General features: G+C 36.5%; 2 protein-coding genes and 1 pseudogene across 2 annotated transcripts; 1 reads left to right on the top strand and 2 right to left on the bottom strand.

The window, feature by feature from the left end:
• Positions 1 to 11806: 11806 nt before the first annotated feature.
• On the top strand, positions 11807 to 13101 carry LOC143592985 (uncharacterized). Its single transcript, XM_077072749.1, has one exon. The coding sequence runs from the start codon at positions 11836 to 11838 to the stop codon at positions 13099 to 13101; it is 1266 nt and encodes a 421-aa protein (XP_076928864.1). The 5' UTR covers positions 11807 to 11835.
• Positions 13102 to 14926: 1825 nt separating this feature from the next.
• Positions 14927 to 15814, bottom strand: LOC143592976 (DNA-directed RNA polymerase IV subunit 7 pseudogene; annotated as a pseudogene).
• Positions 15815 to 20602: 4788 nt separating this feature from the next.
• On the bottom strand, positions 20603 to 23886 carry LOC143592975 (small ribosomal subunit protein uS19x-like). Its single transcript, XM_077072742.1, has 4 exons — positions 23842 to 23886; positions 23606 to 23754; positions 22434 to 22491; positions 20603 to 20974 (listed from the first exon to the last, which is right to left on the bottom strand). The coding sequence occupies exons 1-4, from the start codon at positions 23842 to 23844 to the stop codon at positions 20726 to 20728; spliced, it is 459 nt and encodes a 152-aa protein (XP_076928857.1). The 5' UTR covers positions 23845 to 23886; the 3' UTR covers positions 20603 to 20725.
• Positions 23887 to 25520: the final 1634 nt, after the last annotated feature.

Genomic DNA, 25520 nt, shown 5'->3' with positions numbered 1-25520 from the left:
GTATTTTGTCTGGTGAATGAAGATACCGGAATCTTTTTGATCAACTTGAAGTCCTAAGAAGAACTTCATCTCACCCATGGAGCTCATTTCAAATTTTTCTTTCATCACTTGTTCGAACTCCTTACAAAGTGTTTTATTCGTGGACCCGAAGATGATGTCGTCCACGTACACTTGTACCATAATTAGATCTCCTTCTTTTTCTTTTGAGAATAGCGTGCAGTCAATGGTTCCCCTTCTAAACCCGTTGTTCAGAAGGTGTTTGGATAGTTCTTTATACCAAGCTCTCGGGGCTTGGTGAAGACCGTACAAAGCCTTGTTGAGCAGATAGGCTTTGTCCTTGTGATATGGGTCTTCAAAACCTGGAGGTTGTGCCACATATACGGTCTCTTCGATGTGACCGTACAAAAAGGCACTCTTGACGTCCATTTGATATACTTTGAATTTCTTGAAAGATGCATACCCCAAGAACATCCGGATTGCCTCCAAACGAGCAACCGGAGCATATACCTCATTGTAGTCTAGGCCTTCGATTTGCCTAAACCCTTGGACCACCAGGCGGGCTTTGTTGCGAACAATCACTCCACGATCGTCACGTTTACATTTTAGTACCCACTTAGTGCCAATTTTCTTCTGTCCTTTGGGGAGATCCACCAGCTTCCACACACCAAGTCTTTTAAACTGCAATAATTCCTCTTGCATGGCTGAGACCCAGTTGGGATCTTTCAGGGCATCGGTGGTGCTGTGTGGTTCTTCTTGTGCTAAGAAGCATTCATGGGCATTAAGAGCAACTGATCCTGACTCCATCATTTCTGTGTAGAGACCAAAATTCAGCTGTCGACGAGTTTTGACACCCTGTTGAATGTCCCCTATAATGTTGTCTTGTGGATGATCACGTTCAGTCCTAACAACCGGATTGTCAGGAACGACAACATTTTGTTCCAAGTTAGTTAAGTTCGGCTCAGGAACTGGAGCGGATTGTGGTGCCTCTAAAGTAGACGTTAGAGGCTGATCTGCATTCGGCACTTCTTGATTTGACGATGAAGGTTGTGAAGTAACCTGAGTTGGTGCCGATTGTACATCATCTGCTGGAGATTCATCTTCAGATTCAGATTCGGAAGATTCTTGAACTTGATCGCTAGACTCTGTGGAGGAAGATGATGACGGACCAGGATGAGTTGAAGATTGCAAAGATTCATCAGGAGGTGCATTTTGCGCCTCATACATCATTTGAATAGCAATCTCATACAGATTGAAAGACTTGAACAATTTGTCATAATCAAACAACCAGTCTTCTCCTGTCCCCTTGGCTGGTTCTGTGTAGCGTTGAACATCGACATGGTACCATTCTTCAACTAATTTTGTTGTTCTGTTGAAGACCCTTTTGAGAGGTACGCTGTAACCCAGAAAATAACCCTTGATAATCTTCTCCTCGAACTTATTATCAACGTGCCTTTTAAGTAACGTGCAAAGAGCTCCGAATGGTTCCAGGTGCTCTAAGTTAGGCCTTCGTCGTTGAAGAAGCTCGAAACTTGTCTTGCCGTGGCGCTTGACAATGCCTACCCGATTTAATGTGAAACAGGCGTTGGCAATTGCCTCACTCCAAAACGTAACAGGTAACACTGAGTCGGCTAACATTGTTCTTGCTGTCTCGATTAACGTACGATTTTTCCTTTCAGCAACCCCGTTCATTTGTGGAACATATGGAGCACTGAACTCCTGAACGATCCCTTTTTCTTTGCAGAAATTTTCAACATTCACATTTTTAAATTCTGTACCGTTATCTGACCGCATTCTTCGAACCTTCAGATTGTATTGAGACTCAATAGTTGTAACCAGCAGTTGTATACATCCAAACGTTTCTGATTTTACTTTCAAGAAAAACACCCAAGAGAATCTAGAATATTCATCAGTAACCACTAGACAGTATGAGTGCCCAGAGATACTTTTGACGCTTATTGGGCCAAAAAGATCCATATGAAGGAGTTCCAACGGAATATCAATCGAGTGGAAACTCTTAGACTTGTGGGACCTTTTTATTTGCTTTCCTGCTTTGCACTGCACACACGAATCAGGGAGACGAAAGCTTCTCAGATTAACTCCCTCAACTAGTCTGTTGTGCACAAGCTTGTTCATGTTCCTGACATTTATGTGTCCCATCCGTCTATGCCATAAGACAGTATCACGTTCGGATGCCTTGGACACAAAACATGTCGCCGTTGGAGACGATGACCCTGCCTTAGCCATATCCAGAATGTAGAGATCACTCTGGCGTGCAGCTGACATTAAAACCTTGTCTTCAGGAAAGCTGAAATCCTTAGCCAAGATGTGGCAATCTCGGTCGTCAAACATAACTTTGAAACCTTTGTCGCAGATTTGACTTATCGACAACAGGTTGTTCTCCAACTCTTTGATGAAATTAACTTTCTCAAACGAAATTCGCCCATTAGACACAATTCCTTGGGCCGTGATATAACCTCCTTGATTTCCTGCAAAGGAAACTGCACCTCCTTTTATTTGTCTGACACTTGAAAGGAGATTCATGTTTCCAGTCATGTGCCTGGAAGCTCCTGAGTCTATGATCCACATGTTGAATCTTGGATCATATAGAGCAACCTGCACACAAAAACAAAAGGTTTAAATATCATTGGAAACCCAAGCCTTTACGGTCTTGGGTTTTCCATTTTCATCACGAATGTACAATTCAATCCATTTACCCTCATTAACACTGTTTTCTGGTTTGACATTGTTGTCAACAGTGTTAGTTTTCTTTGGTTTCCAAAAGTCAGTCTTCTTCTCAACATGTTTGAGATAGATGGTTGAAGACTGAGTTTCACTTGTCGAAGTGGAAACATTTGGATCTGAGGGGTTTGGGGATTGGTGTGGTGAGGTTGGCTGAGGTTTCCGAGGAGAAACCGACCTCGGTGTGTGAAACCGTTCTTGACCTTGAACGTCAATGGTCGGTCGCCTCCTAGGAGGTGACTTGGCATACCTCGGATCCGGAGTCGATATGTACTGCTTAGGATCCGTGTACTTATAGCAAAATCTTGCTATATGCCCTACCTCTCCACACGAAAAACAGTAGTTTCTCCCCCTTTGACTTGGTGGAGAGAAATAACTCTGTTTTTGTCGGTTATCATAGTACCCCCTGGATTTGATATTTTGGGGTGTAGTTTGTCTAGGAGGGTGTTTTGGGAAATTATGTTTTTCATTAACGTTACCCTCCTTTACAAACTGGGTACTATGTTCCACGTAGACTTTCTCAGATTTAGGATTAAACTTTTTCTTCTGAGAATTTCTTGTTGTTGTTGCCTTTGACTTAGATGGTGGTGGGCCCGACTTAGTTGTGGAACCTAAGTCTGTGGCAACAACATTTTGTTTGGACTCAGGAGCCGGGTCAATGACTTCTTTTCCCTTAGACTTAGAAATTTGGTTTGTGTCCTCGGGTATATAATCATTTGATTCATCATCCGGCACAGCTCCTGGTGTGCTTGCAAATTGATTCAGGATCGGGGGTGGGACATAGTTATATCCCACGCCTTTTTCCTTTTTGCCTCGGAACTCGGGAATGATGTGTTCTAATAAATAAGATGAATTTGAGTAACTTTTTAATTTGAAATTCAATGATTCAAAATCAGCTTTCAAGTTTTCCAATTCTTTTTTCAAAACATTATTCTTATTTATGTGAAAATTGATAGAATCTTGTTGATTCAGAACACATATTTCAAGTTCCTTGTTCTGACGCTTAAGGCTATCAATCTTTTCTTTAAAAGCAGACTCTTTCTGCTTCCAAGCCTTATTCTGTGCAAGCGCGTCAGTCAGTTCCATTAAAGATCTTGAGGCTGCTTGTTTGTAAGCCTCGAGATCTTCAATTCTCTCTTTTAGAGATTGAATTTCTTGTTCATACAATTCACATTTTAAACATTTAACATTTTCTGGTTTGGGAGTTGATGGGTTAGAACTTACCTTGGCATTTGATGTCTCTGCCATGAATGCAAAGCAAAGATTCCCAGCTTTTTCCAGAAACGATGCAGAAGTTGCTTTAGACTCTACTTCGTTGACTTCTTCAACTTTAGCAGCCTCTGCGGGAATTGTCGAACATGGAGATATTTGAGGAACATTTGACTCTTTATCGTGATCCTCCTTAATCTCCAAAGATACCACTTCAACCTCAGGTTCTTCTTCATGGACTTCAGCAGCTGGTTCATCGACAATATATTCTTCATTGGTCGAGGAAACAACAGACTCGGTTTCAGAGTTTCCATCTACTATTGTGACATCAGCCATGTTGATGCTGAAGTTCCATGTCTCGCCTTCATCCCCTTGAACTGCAAGAGCAGTTTCATTGTTGATGTTGACGTTGTTTGCTGCGGTTTGATTTTGAGGGACCAGTTGTCTCTCAAGGTTGACAGTTGCAGCAGCTGCAGCAGGAGTGGATGATGATGAAGTGGTTCGGAAGGGATATTGGTGACCTTCCCTTCTTGGCTTCGAACACTCCTTGGCAAAGTGACCAAGTTCGCCACAGTTGTAGCATTTTACTTTGTTTTTATCAAAGCCGAACTTGGATTTGTTGTTTATTGAGAGGGCCTGACCTGTTTTCTTCGTCCACTTTCTGGCCCTTCGGAACGCACTGCCAAGAGCCCACATAATGTCTATGCGTTCCATATCATCTTCGTCAAGCTGTTCATAGTCATCACTGTCCAGATGACTATTTCCTAGCTTACCCGCCACCATTAAACTGTAGGACTCAATTATCGTGCCTAGAGTTGCCATGTGTTCTTTGGCAACCTCCACTGTTACTGTTCCCAAGCCTTCAGTATTCAACGTTGCTTTCTCCGTTGACTTGGGTCCGGAGTTAGTACTTGAGTTTCCAGAAGTTGATGGTGGGACGGAAGATCTCGTTTCAGTCCCCTTTGATTGATTTGACGTTGAGGAGACAAAAGCGGTCTTCATCGGAGCATGATCAGTTGAATCTGACATAGGAGGTTTTGACATGTAGAGTGATTTGTCAGAAGTTGATCTCGGTTTTCTGGAGGAGGCTCTTAGTTCAGCCTCTTCTTGTCTGATTTCTTTAATAAAATCAGACAGGAGAATCGTCTCCAGCTGATGACTTCTTCTCATTACTGTCAGGAAGGTGTTCCAGCTGGTTGGAAGTCCTTGAGCAAGACATCTAACCTTTTCAGTCCCTGTTGTTTTGACATTATAGGACTTGAGTTCTGACATTAGATGATAGAATCTCGACAGTAATGATTCAATGTCTTCTCCCGATTCTGGACCAAACAAATCAAATTCACGCTTGAGCTCCCGTGCGTGAATTTCTCTAAGTGAGTCAGATCCTTCACATCGTTCAACCAGTGCGTTCCAAAGAGTTGACGCTGTTGTAAACTGGTTAAACTGATGGAAGAGATCGCTTGAAAGTGCTTGTGACAGTAACGAGAAGGCTTTCTTCTCAGCATCAAAGGCTATCCTTTGATCTTCAGACAGCCTAAAGTAACTCAAAGTCTCACCATCATCATTTGTCGGATGCACCCAAGTTGTCTGAACAGCTTCCCAAAGTCCAGGATTCACACCTGTTATATGAATTTGAAATCTTGTCTTCCAGGTTGTAAAATCGTTTAAAGTCATTAGCTTTGGTGGCTTGTTATAGCTTCCCGATTCAGAATCACTTTCGAGAATCGATTGAATCCTCTTGTTGGTACTCGAACTTGCAGCCATCTTTGTTTCTTTGCTTTAACGTTGAACTGTTGATCGAATGGGTTTGATTCGATCGGATGAGTGACCTATTCGATCGAATGTGTTCTGGTTCGATCGAATGTCTCTCTGAAATGCTGATCTGTAAGTTATTCGATCGAAAGTGAATCTGGTTCGATCGAATGAGTTGAGAGGTTCGATCGAAAGAGTTTCTGGTTCAATCGAACGGGTTCTGACAGTCGAATAAGAAAAAGATCGAATCGGCGGATCGAATAAAAGACTTATTCGATCGAATGGTGACTAATTCGATCGAACGAACAAATCTGGTTCGATCGAATGAACTAGGAGTAATTCTCGGCGGGAAAAAAAAACTGATTCGGTCGAACAAATCTGGTTCGATCGAATGAACTAGGAGTAATTCTCGGCGGGAAAAAACTGATTCGGTCAAAGTTTAAACTTGTTCGATCGAATAGGAAGGCTATTCGATCGAATGAGTTCCAAAAATAGACACGTTCGATCGGAAAATCTGGAAATTCCAAAATTAGAAGATTTTGACGGATTTTCGAATTTTGAATCAAAAACACAAATCTTGGAAGATCAAGAAGCAACTTAAGATCAAAATATGACTTTTAACACAAAAACAACTTAAGACCAACCAAAAAACGGATCAAAACCACCAAAAATACGAAGAACACGAAGAACGCGAAGAACGTTCTTGACGAAACTCGAACTTTTAACACACAATTCTAAGATCAAAACACCAAAGTATGACAATTTTAACAGTTTTTGACAAGAACACGACGAACACCAAGATCAAAAACACCAAAAATTCGGAATTTTCCGGCAAAAATTACGATTTTCGCGAGAAAAACACGAATTTTACCACGAATCTAACGTGAATCTAGAACCAAAGGCTCTGATACCACTTTGTCGGACCGGTGCGGGACACGGTTTCCCAACGATTCACGGGGCAACGTGTTAGAGTGCGGAATCCTCTAACACGGCGATTCGGTGGTGATCAACAACGCACGGTTACGATTCCTAAGACGGTTTGACACCTAGGGACGGAGGAAAAGACCGACACGACGAAGATGGGCAGAGAGGATTTTCGGCAGTAGCAGGTTCGTGACTGTGTGTAATGTGTGCTCTCTCTTGTGAAATTTCCTAAGTTTCGTTTATATATCGTATACTGATTCGATCGAATGAGTATCTCATCCGATCGAATGAGTCCTGGTTCGATCGAATCAGTCACTGATTCATTCGATCGAATGAGTCCTGGTTCGATCGAATCAGTCACTGATTCGATCGAATCAGTTTCTTTTGACATTTTCAGTCCGTTAACTTGGTTTCACGATCGTTATTTTCATATCGAACCATCCTGATAGAACTGGGGACATACACATGACATTTCATGTCCTAACACCCATTAATTTTGCATTTACATGTCTATTCATTTTGTCTTTTATGTTTACATATCGTGAAGAAGGTGGAGAAACATGCTAAAGCCTGCGAAGAGAACCAACATGTTTTTGTCCCTTTGGCTTTTGATACCTTTGGCTCCTTGGCACCGGAAGCTATCCGTTTCCTAACCAGGGTCCAACAGGTTGTGCATAGCAATGTGTCGACTCCAAAGAGGCAGGGGTATGTCTTTAGCAGGTTAGGGTTTGCAATTCAGAAAGGGGTGGCGGCGCAGCTTGTTGCCCGCCTACCTGCTATGTTGATGTAATATCTATGTTTCTATATAATGAAAGAAGTAATCCAAATTATAAAAAAAAAAGAAGAAAAAAAGGAGATCGTGAATAAACAATCTAATAATAAGATAATTTGTTTAGTCAATGTTTGTTTTCTTTGGAATTAAGTCTGTCACAACGGTTTCTTTAGCTATTATCTTATTTTGTATCTCACAAAGATATTGATGAACAAGTGTTTTCATCATTGACGGAATCGTACAAACAGTTCCTTATAGTTCTAATTTTGAAGTGAGTTTTACTATCAAAAAGACAGAATCTCATGCTTTTATTTTGATCGACGGGAGGAAGGCATCTGTATGTAACAATCTTAAATCTCTTTTTTCCATTATTGTTACTAGAATATTAGGCAATACTAATTGCTTTTAAAAACATATATTTTACAGGTTTGGACAGCCTATTAAAGTTAATTGGGAGTATTCAATAGCTTGTATTAACAACAAAAGAACAAAAAAACTATTAACTCAAATAGGGGATCCTGCAGGGTTATACATGAAGTAGCAAAAGAGGATATATTAACTCACGTTGGAGTGATATATTGGTTGGCGCCAACGCGCCAACTGTAGAATCAAAGGTACGACTCTTGTAAACTTTTTGCATATAAATACATTTTTGAACATGACATATTGTATCATTACTCAAGGGTGTTTGAAGGGCTGAGCTGATTACGGTTTGTTTATTAATTGAATCATTGTTTTCATTTTGTGTGCTATTTGTGGTAGGTAGAGTGGCAAAAGGGGGAAATTGTTTTCATGTTAAACTCAGGGTAATTTGGCGGCCTCATTGATACAATAATTAACATCCAACTCATTAATCATTAATATCTTGACATGATTAATCATTATAGCTTTTATGGATACATTAAGTTGACTAATATCACTAATGCAGATGAAGGTGTTGTTGAAGGATCTAGGCTTGAATGTAGAAAAAGGATCTGTCACAACTGAAGGAATAGTCACGTACACTAACCAAGTTTTTTATTACGATTGTGAGTATAAAAATTTGAGTTTTATAGATCATTTGGATGTAACGTTGAGGATACAGTGTATGTATATGCAACTGATGCTCTATTTCATGAATAAATAGTTATTGTTTATTTATTGATTAGTTAATTAAAACGTTTATTTTGGTATTAAGGTGTCTAGCTGTCGACTTGCAATGGAAGAAGCTTTTGAATACAAGCTCCGGGTCAAGAAGGTATAACTTTATTAACACCACCCCACCCCACCCCCTGTTTGTGAGCCTGTGTGTTATCATGTTAATTGAAGTTTCTGTTTTAATGGCAGCATGCAATTGATATTAGCATATTGCAACTCACATGCATGTGAAGGATGACGTCCCTAAAAGGAGGTTAGCTAGCAACAACTTATATTAAATTATTATATTATTTTAAATTGAACAGCTTCTATTGCGTTGACTTTTTGTGTTTTGGTTGACTCTAGCTTGCTGTGCATACTACATAAAAGCAGAAGATAGACATGGACTGCTCTTAGAAATAATCAAGATAATGACATATATTAATATTACTAAGGAATCGGCTGAAATAATCAAGATAATGGCATATATTCAAACATGTCATCATTAACTTGGGTTGATGGATTTCTTCAACAAGGTTGCATAATGGCTGTAAAATAATAACATTTTATGACACTTATTAATGTATATTATATGGGCATATTCAATAGATTAAGGAATAACAATTGGTGGCATGTTGACATAGACGGGGTGAGTTGATGAGGATTGAGGACATGGGTCGCAAATAGGGCAACATGTTGAAATACTTTAGCCTTTGGGTTGTTAGAACATGCATTTTGTTTGTTGTCTTATAAAAAGTTTAGAATACAAATTCATTATACCGATGGGTATAAAACTAGTTTAATAATGTTTCCATTACATTTAATACATCATTCCCCCATCCTCCACATAAATCCTACATATGCTCAATTGCTCATATGCATACATACATATATTGATCTTGCTATATCTAAGTTGGCTTAATCATCTAGGATGGTCCCAATTAGAGGTGTCAAATGGGTTGGGTTGGGTTAGGTCGAACGAGTCATGGGTTGAAATGAGTCATGGGTCAAAACGAGTATGGGTCAGAATGAGTTTGGGTCAAAACGGGTCAATTAAAAAAAATGTTGTTTTGGTTTGGGTCGAAATAGGTTAAGGTCAAACCGGGTTTTGAGGTTTTTTTTTTTTTTTTTGTGAACGAGAATATTGGCGGAAACATTTTAGTCTTTTTAGAGTTTTCGTTTTTTATTTATATTTAAGTTATGATTTTTTTTTAATTTTTTTTTTGACTTTTTTTGAGGGGTTTTCTATTAATTAGATCAAAAACCCTTAAAAAATATTCAAAAATAATAATAAAAAATTATAACTCAAAATATAAATTATAAACAAAAAAGTAAAAACACTAAAATGTTTTCTATGTTGTCCTCGTTCCATAAATAAAAAAAAAACACCTAGAATCGAACCGAAACCGAAAGAATCGACGAAAATGAAACAAAGAAACAAAAAGTCAAAACCGGACCACATCAATCGAAATCGAAAAAATCAATCAAAACGAAACTAAAAGAATTTAAACCGAACAAAAACAAAACTGGAAAAACGAACAAAAACGAGTCCGGAATTGACCAGAAAGAAACAAAAGAAACCAAAACCCAACACGTCACGGGTGAAAACTCGTGTTGGCTTGAAACCTGAACCGAATCCGTTCCAATCTGAAACCCGTTTCATGCCGAAACCTGTCTTGTACGAAAACCCGTTCCGATCCGAAACCTGTCACATTTCCTTATGACACTAACCCACATCGACCCATTCCTTTGAACTTGTCGACCCATTTTAACCCGAAAATAAAAGGATGGAATTTCAAATGACTCATTTTGACTCATTTATTTAAAACAATTTACCCAAATCAACTCATTTAACTTTTAAAACAACTCAAATTGACTCATTTGAAAGGGTTTGGGTCAAGATTGCCACCCCTAGTCCCAATGAGTTGTTTATCAATGAACACCAGGATGATCTGATCAAGAAGGATCTCATATTTTTCATTGTTGCATCGTTTGAATAACTATATCATGGGTTTCGGCAACATGTAAAGTAATTATTCAACTATCCAAAATTGTAACTGGTTTGTTAAATACATATTATATGCACCTTTATAAGGCTCTTATTGAAGTCATAACCGGTGATGAGATCGGTATTTTACTTAACCGAAAGTATCCGTGCCAATTTACAAGAAAAAATAAGTACAAAATGATGTACATAATCTATCAGCACGACATCAATACTTGTTTTACCTCTTTGTACCAAATTTTAAGTAAAATAGGTACAGAATACCGTAGTGAATGTTTCAATACGATTAAAATACCGATACTGGTACTCGATTTTAAATGCTCATCGTTTATACAACTATTTAAAATCTTATGACATACATAAAACAATAAAATAAAGATCGATGACATGCATACCGCACCATTAATGATGATGTCAAGTTATAGTACATCATTTAATAAAGCTCAAGATAAAATAATCAGCTTAAATGAACACACATGTTTATTCAAAATCAAAATAACTAAAATATTTTCAGCATAGTAACTAAAGTTCATGTATATCCATCATCATTTATAACTTGCAAGATCCCATTAACCATTAATACAAATATCAATTCACGAATATCTTTATGTTCTTTTTATCTTATATAGAAACTATCGGTGCAAATGAGCCAAGCTCACGCTCAACTAGATTCAAGCTCGACTCATTTTGACTTATAAGAGCACAAGCTTGAGCACGACTTGTGTGAAACTATTTTTATAAATCTCCAACTTGGCTCGTTAGTTACTTTTTAAAGCTTGACTTGATTCTTTATTACTTATTAGCTAATTTACATATATTTTTAATTGTTTCTATATATCTAGAAAAAAAACTTTAAATGAACCAAAGCATGGCTTTGTAGTATAAATTAAACATATAAGTTCAAAAGAATTAAAAGTTTAAAAATCCACAACGACCGTCAAGCCTAAACAAGCTTTCTATACAAGACTTGATAGCTAAACTAGCTTTATCTAGACACAAGCTCAAAAAAACCCGGTTCATTTTGAACTCTTTATCTATCCGAGCTCTATTAACTCACAAATAGTCGGCTCGTTTGCATCCCAAACATAAAATATATATCCTACATTAAATTATTCTCTTCAAAATATTGTTATCATATTATATCTATATATTGAGATCTGGATTTTAGTTTATTTCCAGAATTAAAATTTGTGACCACCAGTCTTCACTTCTACAACATTTATATATATACATACAAAACAAAACAAAACAAAACCAAACCAAACCAAACCAAACCAAACCATCTCTGTTTCTTCATCTCACCATAACCTAAAAAAAAATGAACCATTGCAACATTTTCCATCACTCACTCACACTCATCCTCACACTCTTTCTCTCAATTCCACCAACTCACCAACAACAATTAGCCACCACTGATCTCATTGCACTTCAACAAATCACATACTCGCTCACCGACGTCAACTCCGGCATGTTTTTCGCCACGTGGAACTTCACCTCACCGGAATATGCCTGTTCGACATTCTCCGGAGTCACCTGTTCCGTTATCGGTTCTCAGTTACGAGTAACCGCATTGTATTTAGGAACCGGACTCTCCGGCTTACCGGGACTCGCCGGAACAGTTCCGGAATCAGTGTACCAGCTCACCGAGCTGACACAACTGATTCTGTACGCTGGAATCGTCACCGGATTCATCCCATCGGAGATTGGTCGCCGGTTAAAGAACCTCAGAATTGTTTCTTTAACCGACAACCGGATCACCGGAACGATCCCAGCGTCTTTCTCTGAGCTTCAATATCTTCACACACTGGATCTTAGCCACAATCAGCTCACAGGCAGCATCCCGCCTGAGCTGACGTCATTACCGGATCTCAAAGTACTCGTACTCTCCAGCAACAAACTCGTCGGAAAAGTACCCAACTTCTCCGACGAGTCGAAGCTTATACATCTAGATATAAGTAAAAATAACCTCACGGGAACGTTGCCTGACAACGTTCCGGTGACGTTAAGTTACTTGTCGTTATCTAGTAACGGTCTGTGGGGACCAGTACAATTTATGATGTCAACTAATTTAATCTATCTTGATTTAAGCATGAACAAATTCAGTGGGCCCATACCGGAAATATTATTCACGTCTTCCGTTACTTCATTATTCCTCCAACGGAATAATTTCTCTGGCGTGCTTACGCCATCTTCTTCCTCACGGTCAAGATCATTGGTTTACGGTCGTGGAACGACCGTAGACCTAAGCCACAACTTTATTACAGGCGAGATACCGAGTTTTTTAAACACGGTTGAGACGTTGTTTTTAAATAATAATCATTTTTCCGGTGAGGTGCCGGAAAGTTATGTCAGCAATGTGGTTGCTGGAATTATGAGGACTTTGTATTTACAGCATAATTATTTGACCGGGTGTCCGGTGGATAACAGTATGGTGTTGTCGGGTGGGGCGGCGTTGTGTTTAAGTTATAATTGTATGGTCCCGCCCGCGGTGGGGCTAATGGCGTGTCCGGCGAGTGCTGGTGGTCCGGTTTCGAGGCCTTTTAGACAATGTGAGGGGTTTAGGAGTGGGAATACTTTGGGGTAGTAATGTAGTATGATTATGTTGTATACATGTGTCTATACATACATGTAATTGATAATGATATAATGATAATGATGTATGAAATATGTATAATGTATAATTTTATTTCTTTTAAATGGAGGTGTAATTCTTGTTTTAGTTTTTCGGGTTTCTGGTTTTTGGGTTTGTGTTGGGAAAAGTGACACGAAAACTGACTCATTTAAAGATGTGACACAACACTTATATCTTCCTAAATGTTTTAAACACCCAAACACACTCCTTGTAACATTTATAGAAAAAAATATATCCTTTGTGTTTCAGGACCATAGTTTTCATTATTTGTGTAAAACTTACACTTACACAACTCATCAATTGGGTTCTGCAAATACACTTGCTGACACATGGGATTTAACGTCACATGATATATGACTATAAGGAGAGTACGTGAGAAAATGACATGTCACAAAATTAAATGTTAAATTTTAAAAATATATTAAACGCAATTCATTATTTCATTTTATTTTCAAAACCATTTTTTAATGGTCAACGAATCTTTTAAATGGGTTACTAGAATACACTCGTCATTCGATCCCTGAAAAACTCTAACATAAGGCTAACGCCCGTGAACACTCGCCCAAATGCATAACAGTATGGTGAGATAAAACTCTTGATCAAATATAAGTGGACAGTTCATGAGAATAAGGTAATGAATATTGTTAATAGGTGGTGATTGTCCTCTTTCCCAATCTTGTTTCACATATGATTTCCATCCTCTTTCGGTTATGATTCTTCGGTGCAATTTGATTCGATGAAATTACAATACACGCATTCAATTGCCCTATTTCGATTATCGCTTTGTGCATTGTAGTGCCAAATTGAGTATATCATCATAGGTTCTAACTAGATTTAGCTTTCATGTGCCAATTTTTACTTGGGAATGTACACTTAATAATGAGTTATGTGTTAATAGAAAACAAAATACTTTTTTTTATAGTAAGGTTGTATACATATAAACTTAATGACGTGGTGTACAAGTGGCGCCTATGTGGTCAACAAGACCGATTTTCTCATCAGAGGAGACGTTGGTAGAACCTTAGTTCGACTCGTGAAAACAAAGATTATTGGCCCATCACATAATCATCCGACATAGAGGTGCACAAAGCGGTTAACCAGTTAACCATTAACCGGTTATTTTACTAACCGGTTTTCTTTTGGCGCAAACTAACCGAGTAGACCGGTTTTTCATGTCGGGTAGTAACCGATTTTGACCGGTTAGACCGGACTGGTGAACCGGAAAAAATCCAATTTTTAATAATTTAATAAAATAATAATAAAAAAATCAGTTAACCGCTTCGGTTAACCCCAGTTTATAACCGGTTTTATAATCAATAATATAAACTGGTTACTAACTGGCGGTTAGGATCAGTTAGCAACAGGTTAGGATTGGACCGGCTAGTAACCAATTACATTTTCAGGTACGAACCGGTTAGAAACCGGTTAACCAAGTTATGTGTGCACCTCTAATCCAACGCATTTGCCTCTATCTAAGAATACAAGATTTTAGTACACAATTTGTCACAAAACACTAAAAACAAGCGAACATGTCAAGTCGTGTCAAGTCGATAACTTCATTTGATCAGCATAACGCTTACATTTGTCAGCATAGTGGATGGTGAATTAAAGCTCGATAACTTCATTTGATCAGCATTGTGTCAAGTCGTTAAACCAAGTCGCCTCAGTCACAGTTATCACACTCTAAGGTCAAACGACTCAACCAACATGTCAACGGTCCAACAATTTGATACACTCATTATTATACACTTAAAAATTTTATTTACCATAACATCAATGAATTTAAAAGTTACATACCAAAATAAAATGTATACCACAAATCATTTTTTTCCATTCTTGTAGTCAGTCATCATATTAAAATGGATACATGTAACAATAGAAACATGTTAAACATTTAATCTACTAGCCCTAACTTAAGGTAAAGTAACTATAACTTAACTTCCCAAAACGCATATAACTTTCACTTTGACTTTCGATGTAACCTTTACGAGAGTATATACGATCACAACTTCCTACTTTACTCCATTCACCAAAATCTATACACCTATCAAGTATCAACCAATCGTAAACAAACTACAAATCGAACCCATCTAAACCGGCAGTAGAAACCGGCCCAAGCGAGTCACCATCAATACTAGCCAAAACACAAATGTCACAAGTCATCTGTCTCCACCTAGTTGCCATAACCACAAACCTTATCACCACACCCTCCTCAATCCTTGACATATCATTACTTAAAAACAAGCGTTTTCCCTCGTCAACCAAGTAATAATTCGGCATCTTTTGAGTCGACAGGTAAACAAGCTCCATGGGCCCGGATTTCAAGAAAACCCCGGTCCGGGTCACCATGTGCACAATGCCAAACATGACTTCACCTTTCATGGGCAAAAGGGTGCGACAGTTGAACGCTACCGAGAAGTGGATGCATTTTGTGGAATCGTGGCTCTTTTCTTTGCAAATGGTTTTCAGTTTGGTTACTCCTAGAATGTAACCGACTCCCTCTAACGCTTTGTATTTTGTTAACCGTTTCAAAAGGTTGGTTACAACTAAACGTGTCGGGACTGTCCCGTTTGAGTCGATGTCTTTCGTTGGAATCACTACTTGATGGACACATTCCACTTCCAGAAACATTGTTTCTCTCCGCATAAAGTCATAAACGAACAAGATCAGTAGCCCCAAGGATCACTCTTTTCAGTCAAAATTTCCATAATTAACTTTTATCAGATATCAGTGAAATAATACTCGTTGTATAACCTAACAGTAGACCATACATACCATGTTTATTTTAACCTAACAACTCCAAAAATTAGTAAACATTAATTATTTAAAGTACAAGCCAGTGACTTTAAACTGAATTAGTGAACATGCCATGTTCTTCCTCCTAATATTTGCAAACTCTCATAAGAGAAAATTATGGTAAGTTTGTTGGTTACTATAGATTTGTTCAGTCAAAAGTGTAAATGCATATTGTCCATCAAAATCAAGTTCACAAACTTATAGCTAATGCCAAATTGCCAATGATTCAATAAACTCGCTTTCGTAATTCAAAAACAAAAAAGGATTTCCAATAATATTTTTCTAGGTGGTGTTTTGTACTAGAATACTAGTACTACTCAGACACTCTAAATGTCTAATAACTAATTTGGATTTGCAGTCTGAAAGTGATTTATGCAACTTAAATAAGTTACTTATAGCTAGATATACGCTATGTTGTCAAAAACCCTTCGGGCGCACAGAAAGTGCCATACTGTCATCCAGGCGATCCGGCGAGATTCCAGCCAAATTTTGGTCGAATTACGGTGAGATTCCGCCAAATGCTAAAAAATTCAGGCAAAAATCTTAAAATTTAAGGCAAACTAGTCTAAACTCTAACATCCAAAAATTGCATACAACCATCCTAAAGGGCATCCCTAAACAAGCCTAAAACATGTCTAACACCCCCAAAAAAAAAGTCGTATGGTTATGCTATGCGCCTCCACCTCGCTTATCTCGGGCCCTCTCTCTGCAGTGCGCCTACACCCAAGGCTCACCATTAGCGCCTTATAGACAGGTATGCAGTACTAATTTTACCTCAGTATGCAGTCGTATATGTTTCTTACAACTTCTTACATGATTCTCCATATATATAATAACTATATAAACCCTAATTTAGCTAAATTTTCCCCCAAATACTTGATAATAAGCAGCTAAATTTTCAGCAAATAGTTATACATCTCACATGAAACTATTCGAATCTAACCATAGCCTCTCAAATTCAAACTCTACGTAATTTCTCGTTCTTAATAAGCTAAATTCACAACTTAAAAACTTCTATAGAACATAAACCTAGCTACACGAAATCAAGCAACACGTGACGCTGAATTTCATGAAATAAGATGTATTCGTAACCAATAACATGACGGAGAGTTGTAATTTGAACCGAATCGGTCGGTTAACAACTTAATATATCACATAAATCATCGGTACAGCAAACGACCTGCAGCCGAGCTTACGCTCATTTAAGGTTTTTTCTCAAAATAAAAAGAAACAATTAAAATTGCATATAAAATAATTAACAAATAACAAACAAGCCGAGCCCGAGCTTGAAGAAACGGTTCACAAATCACGAGCCGAGCCCGAACTTAAAAAAATAGCTCAAAATAAGCCTAGTCGAGCTCGGTCTCAGGTCAACTCACATCAATATAAACCCTAACGTCTCAAACTTTCGTTCAAAATGATCTACATTCACAATTTAAAAACTTCTATAGAACAACATAAACCAAATCAATCAATCATGCCCAGTAAAATCCCACCGACAGCAAAGCTATAAGTAGGGTCTGGGGAGGGTGGGATGTAGGCACACCGTACCTCTATCCAAAGGAATAAAGAGGTGGCTTCCAGAGAGACCCTCGGCTCTAAGTACATGTAAACAACATAAACCAAGCTAAACAAAAATCAAACAACTTGTCACGCTTAATTTCATGAAATACGATGGATTCGTAAACAATAACATGACGGAGAGTTGTAATTTGAACCGAATCGGTCGGTTTATATTACATATAATTATATAAATCATCGGTACTGCAAACGACCTCCAGCCGAGTTTAGGCTCATTTACGGTTTTTCTCAAAATATAAAGAAACAATTAAAATTGCATATAAAATAATTAATAAATAACAAACAAGCCGAGCCCGAGCTTGAAGAAACGGTTCACGAATCACGAGCCGAGTTCGAACTTATAAAAATAGCTCAAAATAAGCCTAGTCGAGGTCGGTCTCAGGTCAACTCACATCAATATTAACCCTAACCTCTCAAATTTTCGTTCATAATAAACTACACAAAATCAAAAGCAAATCGGATAATAGTTTTCATATAAAATAACAAAATATGGATCTGAAATATGAGAAATAATAATAATAATATCCTATCCAACCTGAGATTGATGCCGTTGGTGGTGAGATGCAGCAGCAGAGCAATGTAAAATGTAATGTAAGGAGTAATGAGATTCAAATTATTATTATTATTATTATTATTATTATTATAAAGAAACAAAAAAGGTGTGTTTTATGGTAATGCTAATGCTACCGTGCGCACTCGGAATTGCATCGTCACATGCCGATATTTAATCTAATTTAACTATACACATTCCATATATTTTTCCCTATAATTTAGCTAAAAAACCATTTCACAAATTTATTAATCATTTTTTAAAATTCTTTCACATTCTATTCCCTATTCATATCCATAAATTAATTCTTTATTACTTTTTTCTCTTTAGTCTTGTTATATAGTGAATGTTGATCGAAGGATATGTCATATATTATATGGTATGGATCAAAATTGAGTCCCTATATTTAGGGTTTTACTTTAGTTGCCATGTAGCTCATCCATATAATAGGGAACGGATTGGAGAGGTGATTTTGATGGTTTTTTTAATATTTAATATTATACGGGTTTAACAATTTTAGAGAATGGGTTGAGAATGCTCTAATAAAAGAAAACAACGAGAATGATACGTTAGATCATATTCACGTTCATTCTCTGTCAATATTTCCTCCTATTTATCTTGCATATCCATGGATCATGGATTAAAACCATTTTAACAAACGGGTTATAATTTCCCTTCAATTTTATCTTATTCATCCTAATTTATTATGGGTTATGAATTAAAACAATTTTTATAATTATGTTATAATTTGTCTTTTGCAATACTATATTCACTAATCCCATTCAACATAGTTATTTATCAATCATGGGTCAAAACAACAAACAAAGAATCTCAATTATTTTTATCATTTGACAAATTATGTTTATCAATAGGTTCAATAGCTAGTAATATTAATATTATTATTCTTTATCATTTATGTTCATCACTTTAATAAATGAAAAAAACATGAACAAAAAAATTTTGTTCGATTAGCTTAACGTGTGAATACAAACAAAATTTGTGTGCATGCAATTATTTTCGTGAATGTTCAGTTATGTGTTTGTTTAGGTTCGTTCGGCTACATTCATTTACAGTCAGTCCGGTTATGGTTGTTAACATATATATGTTCATTTATTAGAATTTTACTATTTTATTTATTTGCTTTTTACTATTACTATTTTTTATATAATCATGTTTATAATTAATATGTTAAGGTTTTTTATATTATGTGGTGTCTTCCGGATGTTTTGATGATTCAATGATTTTTGTTCTTAAATTAGTGAACAAGCACGAACGGACACAAATAAGCTCAATTCCTTAATTAACGAACCGAGAAACGAAATGTCGTTCGGTAAAGAATTCATGAATCATCCATTTGTCCAATAACAGCTTAATGAACAGACCATAACAAGGTCTCGTCTAGTTCAGTGTGTTCGGTTGGTTTACAGCCCTAATGACAGGTGGCAATTTTTTAAACCAATTATTTTCGTCGAATCTCACTAAATACCATCGGACATCACAATAACCACTGCTGGATCTCACAAGTACATGTTGCTCTTAAAAATATTGTTGGATCTTGCAAGGTAATAATGGTGCCTCATAATAAATGACGAATCTCACATTGTGTGATATAATTTATCAAAAAATCGTCGTCGGGCTATACAAAGCTAGATGGCGGGTCAAACGGTGTTTGGATGAACATTTTCAGAATTCTTTGATATACATCTCTTGACCTTGTTTGATAAATCTTACTTGATAGAGATAAAGATGCTGCTTTCAATTTTGCTTTGAAAATAAAGAAAGGGTTATGTTTTATTAACTTTTGTCACAAATGCAATTAGCTTTAAAGTAAATCTAAAATGAAAAATATATTAATGTTTAAAGAACAATAAACTAAGAGGATTAAGGTAAAGCTAAAATGAAAAATATATTAATGTTCAAAGTAGTGTGTTAGTGTGTTTGAAAGTTGAAAAGATGTGAGAAACTGAGGAAGGAACTTATACTTATACAGCATATATGACAGGTAGAGGTGTAGAACCTTAAAATGATATAAAAATTAAAGTCATCACTAAATATAACTTGCTTATCAACAAAAGAGTGTGATGAGCCTAAAAATAGTAAAGCACCCTCGTCAGCGAGCAAACAACGTATGGCTGAGTGCAATGAGTTGTAATGTAACGTTTTGATGCCACACTATGCACTTCGCCCAACCACACTACTGGACTACCCCACTCACATTACTGTATTGCGGGTACTACTAAGAGGTTCATAAATGACTCGCAATTAACACTAGAACAGCAGCAGCATGGTTGTCATTGCCTGGTTACTGCTGAGCAAATAGCATAATTGATATCATTTTGCCAGTACTCTAAAACAATAACAGTTTTAAGGTAGGAGTAAGATTACTTTAGACAATGCAGCAAATTCATTCTTTTGTGTAATATATTGGTAAGTTTCTTATATTATAATGAACTAGAATAGTATAATCTGAAGCAATGCAAATACTTCAATACACAAAACATCACAAGCAACTTAAAAATCAAGATCCTTAAAACATATAATGTCATACTCTTGTGAAATAAAAACAAACTACAAGTTTTGGAGAACAAAAATAATCAGTCTTCCATACCAAATATGGTTAATAAAGACAGAATCATCGAAACAACATTCTCATTTCAATGGAATAAACCTGGAGGAGTGGGTAGCACCAATACCGGGTCTACCGTGCTTGACAGGCTTGTATGAGATTGAGAACTCAGCAAGGTAATGACCAATCATTTCCGGCTTGATTTCAATTTGGTTGAATGTCTTGCCGTTGTAAACACCAACAACGCTACCGATCATTTCTGGCACGATGATCATGTTTCTCAAGTGTGTCTTCACAAGCTCTGGCTTCTCACCAGCTGGTGCTTCACGTTTCTGTTTAAATAATATTAACATTAACAACCGCGAAGATGAGTTCACAAAAACAAAGAGATTCGCAACAATCAAAAACTATTAGTAGTCTTTATTTAAACAAAAACAAACATCAAATCAATGTTTTGCTTAAGTTAACCAAAAATAACAAACAAAAAACTATTTCAAATTTCAAATCTTTTAACAATATTAGACAAATAACTCAGAGAATTCACATAAATTCTATCTCCCATCTTTATAATTTAACTTAAAACACATTTGGTTAAATTTTGTTTATTTTTCAAAAACCCGAGACACCAAAGTATCCATCTCAGTCTCCATCTTACTTCCAAACACTTACATTTAACTCAACCCCTTTTTTATACACACGCAGAAAATCTTAAAGAGCTGAATATAAGCATTCACATTGGAACCTCTATATACAGAGAAATACAAAGAAAACTAAAGTACAACTCTATATTTAAAAGTTCTAATACAACCCATTAATTTGTTTAGTCAGTGTATAAAAGGGGAAAAGATATTTTGCAAGTATTTGCGAGTAAGATAAAGTTAAAGATAGAGATTTTAATGTGGGGATTTTTAAAAAATAACCAAAACTTAAAAGAAAATGTGTTTTTTAATTTAATATAAAGGATAGAGATTGGGTTTGATACAATTATGTTTAATTCAATGTAATAATGTTGTTCCTTTTATTTCTTCCTGAACAATAAATAAAAGATATATAAAACACAATAATGTGAACAAAATATAATCAAATGCCGCTACAGTTGGCACCATAACATGACCTTATGCACAATAACACAAAACAAGCAGAAACAAATCAACGTAAATGAATATAACATGCGGTAAATTAGTTACAACAATCAAGCAACACATTTAACTAGTAGCTAAATAAGCATAAGGAAAGTTACTAACGCTAAAATGATTTAAAATACATAACATATATTTAGCAATAACATATCAACTTTCAACTTTCAAAAACTAAATTTGCTAACAAAACAATAATAAAGGCACCTCTTAAAAAAATAAACATAAACAAATCAGTTTTCAAAGTTAAACTTGACAAAATAAAATCATTTCTATAGCAGATACATATCTAACCTAATCATCAACAAACACAACAAAAATTCAAAGTAAAGCACATATTTCATGTGAATGTACATAATCTAAAACAAATTGGTAATAAAATGCATAATTGACAACATAACATGTTTTTATACACCCCTCACCAAAAACAAGCTGGAATAAAGTAAACTTAAAAATTTAAATTTGCCTAATAATAACCATTACTAAGGTAATCACGTAAACAACAATAAATCTAATCATAAAGCCATGTATATCATTATATCCTAAAATAAATTTGAAACAACACAATCAAGCTAAACATGTAATCAATAGCATAACAAGTATAAAACCAAATATAAATATAATAACTCTAAAATGATAAAAAAAAAATACATACAGCTTTCCTAAGCTTCTTGATCAAAGCCATTGGCTTCCTCTTCAACCCTCTTTGAAACCTACAACATCAACAACCTCATCAACAACCACAATTCAAATCAGACTAATAACAATTAGGGATGAGCAACCGGTACTGTACCGGTACCGGTAAAGTTGAGTTTCGGAATCGGTATCGATACGGTATTTCACGAATTTTTACCTTCGGTACCGGTACTGGTCGGTATCGGAACAGTACTAAGCTCATCCCTAATAACAATTTATCTAATGGTCATATATCAGTTAACCATCCCTTAGTAAACCATCGCTCAAAATATCAATAACGATAATATCAAAAGTATTCACCAATGTATCAACAATATTCCTGTTTGAAGTCTTAATTATCATTTTTAATGTTCCATGTTAATGTTTAAAGTCTTAATCAGCTCTTAATTGCTAGGACTGTTAGCATTTTGCACATTGCTAAGTATTAAGTTTATCACAATTAGCACGTTATATTTATTTGTATTTGACCCAAACCATATATATAGAGTTGTTATATTCAAACACCACCCACATGGTGTGTTAAGAACTCTATACGGTTCGTATAGGGGCTATACGGCCCGTATAAAGTGGAAAAGCTACGATGACTAACTAATGTACGGATGACAGCTTTTCCACTCTATACGAGCCGTATAGACTTCAAACACCTAACACTCTCCAACACAAAAGAACAAAATTTTGCACCTATACGGCTCTTATAACCCCTATACAAGCCGTATAGACGCAGACTGTGTCCTAATAACTAATATGGTGTGTTAATAACCAATGCCATATATATATATAACAGGATAATAAGTTAATAACCGATATCTCAAATATCGGTAAATTGCTTAGCAGGTAGTGCAGAAAAATATCGGATATCGATTAAGCGGTTATCCCGTCAAATATAATATATATATATATATATATATATTGATAGATAGATAGCATTTTCTCAATAAATGTTAGCATTTCGAGTATTAAACTTGCTAGGATGAGTATACTGAAGTAATAATGTTAAAATGCTATCTATCTATCAATATATATATTACGGGATAACCGATATCTCAGATATCGGTCCTTAACCGATATCAGATATTTTTCCGCACTACCTGCTAAGCAATTTATTGAGAAAACACAAAATTAACAATATACCTTCTGCGAGCACGAGCAGTGAAGAGCTTAACAAGCTCATCAGTAGACATATCAAGCAAAGCATCCAAATCCACTCCTCTGAACGAAAACTTCTTAAACGTTCTCTTCTTCGGTGCTCCGGCTGCTGCCACGTCAACTTCAACATCCGCCTGCAGTAATAATAATAATAATAATACATTATGATCTTAATAAATAAAATTGAGAATAACAGGAAAATGAATCATATTGAGAATTACCATTGTTGTTGATTGCTTGATTGCTTGAATTGGCGGCTAGGGTTTGTGATAGCAGTGACTGAGGATTTGGTTAGATTAGGGATATATAAAGTTAGGGTTTGGGCCAAGTTTCGTTTGTAATAATATTAATTGGGCCTGGGATTTAAGTTTTGGGCTTAGATTGTATTATTAAAGAAGTTCAATTGGATGGATGGACGAAAAGTTTTGGTTTGGACAGGGTAAACCGGTTTCTCAGAGCTGTTCAAAAAGCTCGAAACTTGGGTCGTGACTCGCTCGGTAAAATTTTGAATAAAACTAGCTAAAAGAACTTGATTTGAAACATCCTGAGGTGTGTTGGCTCGTTAATGTAACCGAGCCAAAATCGACATAGGCTCGGCTCGTTGGCTCGATCTTAATCTCGTTTAACTTCAAAATAGAGCTAGAGCCTTATTTGAGTTGCCCCGTTTAGTTCTCAAAACCACCCTGGCTCGACTCTGGATCGACTCGTGAACAACCCTCATATCACACTAAAACCGGTTTGGCCTAAATTTGTTCCCTATGGACGGTTTGTGGATCAGGTTTGTATTCTTACTACTTGCAAGGACGGCCATGACATGTAGCAGAGTGGTCGACGGCCATAGGCTCAACTACCCGCTAGGCCGGAATTTTTTTATTTTTTTATTTTTTAAATTTATATGTATTGTTATGAAAAACTAAGTGTATATTTAATGTTTAAACTTAATTACATAACAACTAACTAGCTCTGGTGGTAAAGAGGTATGACTCTCAACCAAAAAGTTGTGGGTTATAATCTCATTTAAGCCTTCATTTACTCGCCGTGTTGATCATTTGTTCGTTAGGGCATTCATTTGTTCGTTTGAAAAGTGTCGCTTCTATTTTCACAGAAGGGGACTAGAACGACTCGTGGGCCTTTGTTTTCATTGAAAGATGATATTATGATCTCGTGGGATGATTAAGGGGTTGAGTTCCCAATTCAAGTCTTCATTTACTCTTCATGGTCATCATTTGTTCGTTAGAGCATTCATTTGTTCGTTTGAAAAGTGTCGATTCTGTTTTTCTTGAACAGGGCTCGCAATGACTCATGGGCCTTTGTTTTCACTGAACGGGGATATTTGTCACACCCTCAAAATCCACTAACGGAGTTTTACCGTCAGAGGGTGTGAACTAACAGGATCGGAATCATTAGTTATAATCAAACCATAAAAACGTTTAAATGAAAATAAGTGTGAAAGCGTAAAACCATAGAAACCAATGTTGCGTCACGCAGTACGACTTAAAAACCCAATGATAACAGTTTAAAATAAGTTTGCATAATTAAAAGTGTTTCAAGCAATGCATGATCCTAAACCGCGCGCCCGCCTCGGCTACCTGAGAATAACATACTAAAAGTGTCAACACGGGGTTGGTGAGTTCACAAGTTTGTATAAAATAAAGCGTTTAGCGTTTTGCGTTCAGCGTTTTGCGTTTAGCGTTTTGCGTTCAGCGTTTTGCGTTTAGCGTTTTGCGTTCAGCGTTTTGCGTTACCAGATAGTGTTAAATCAATTATATATCTATAGGTAGCTAGCCTATAAAACAAGTATTACTAAGTGTTCGACACCGAAGCTGACTGTTTATCATTTGCCTTGCCACCAGGTCTATCCTGACCATGGTATGTGTTTAGCCAAGATTACACCCACTCG

Source organism: Bidens hawaiensis, unplaced genomic scaffold (genome assembly GCF_021521415.1).
Source record: "Bidens hawaiensis isolate Kalapana, Puna unplaced genomic scaffold, B.hawaiensis_p1.1 tig00041609_1, whole genome shotgun sequence".
Lineage (NCBI taxonomy): Eukaryota > Viridiplantae > Streptophyta > Magnoliopsida > Asterales > Asteraceae > Bidens > Bidens hawaiensis.
The sequence above is the reverse complement of the archived record's forward strand: the minus strand, read 5'-3'. Positions and strand labels throughout refer to the sequence as shown.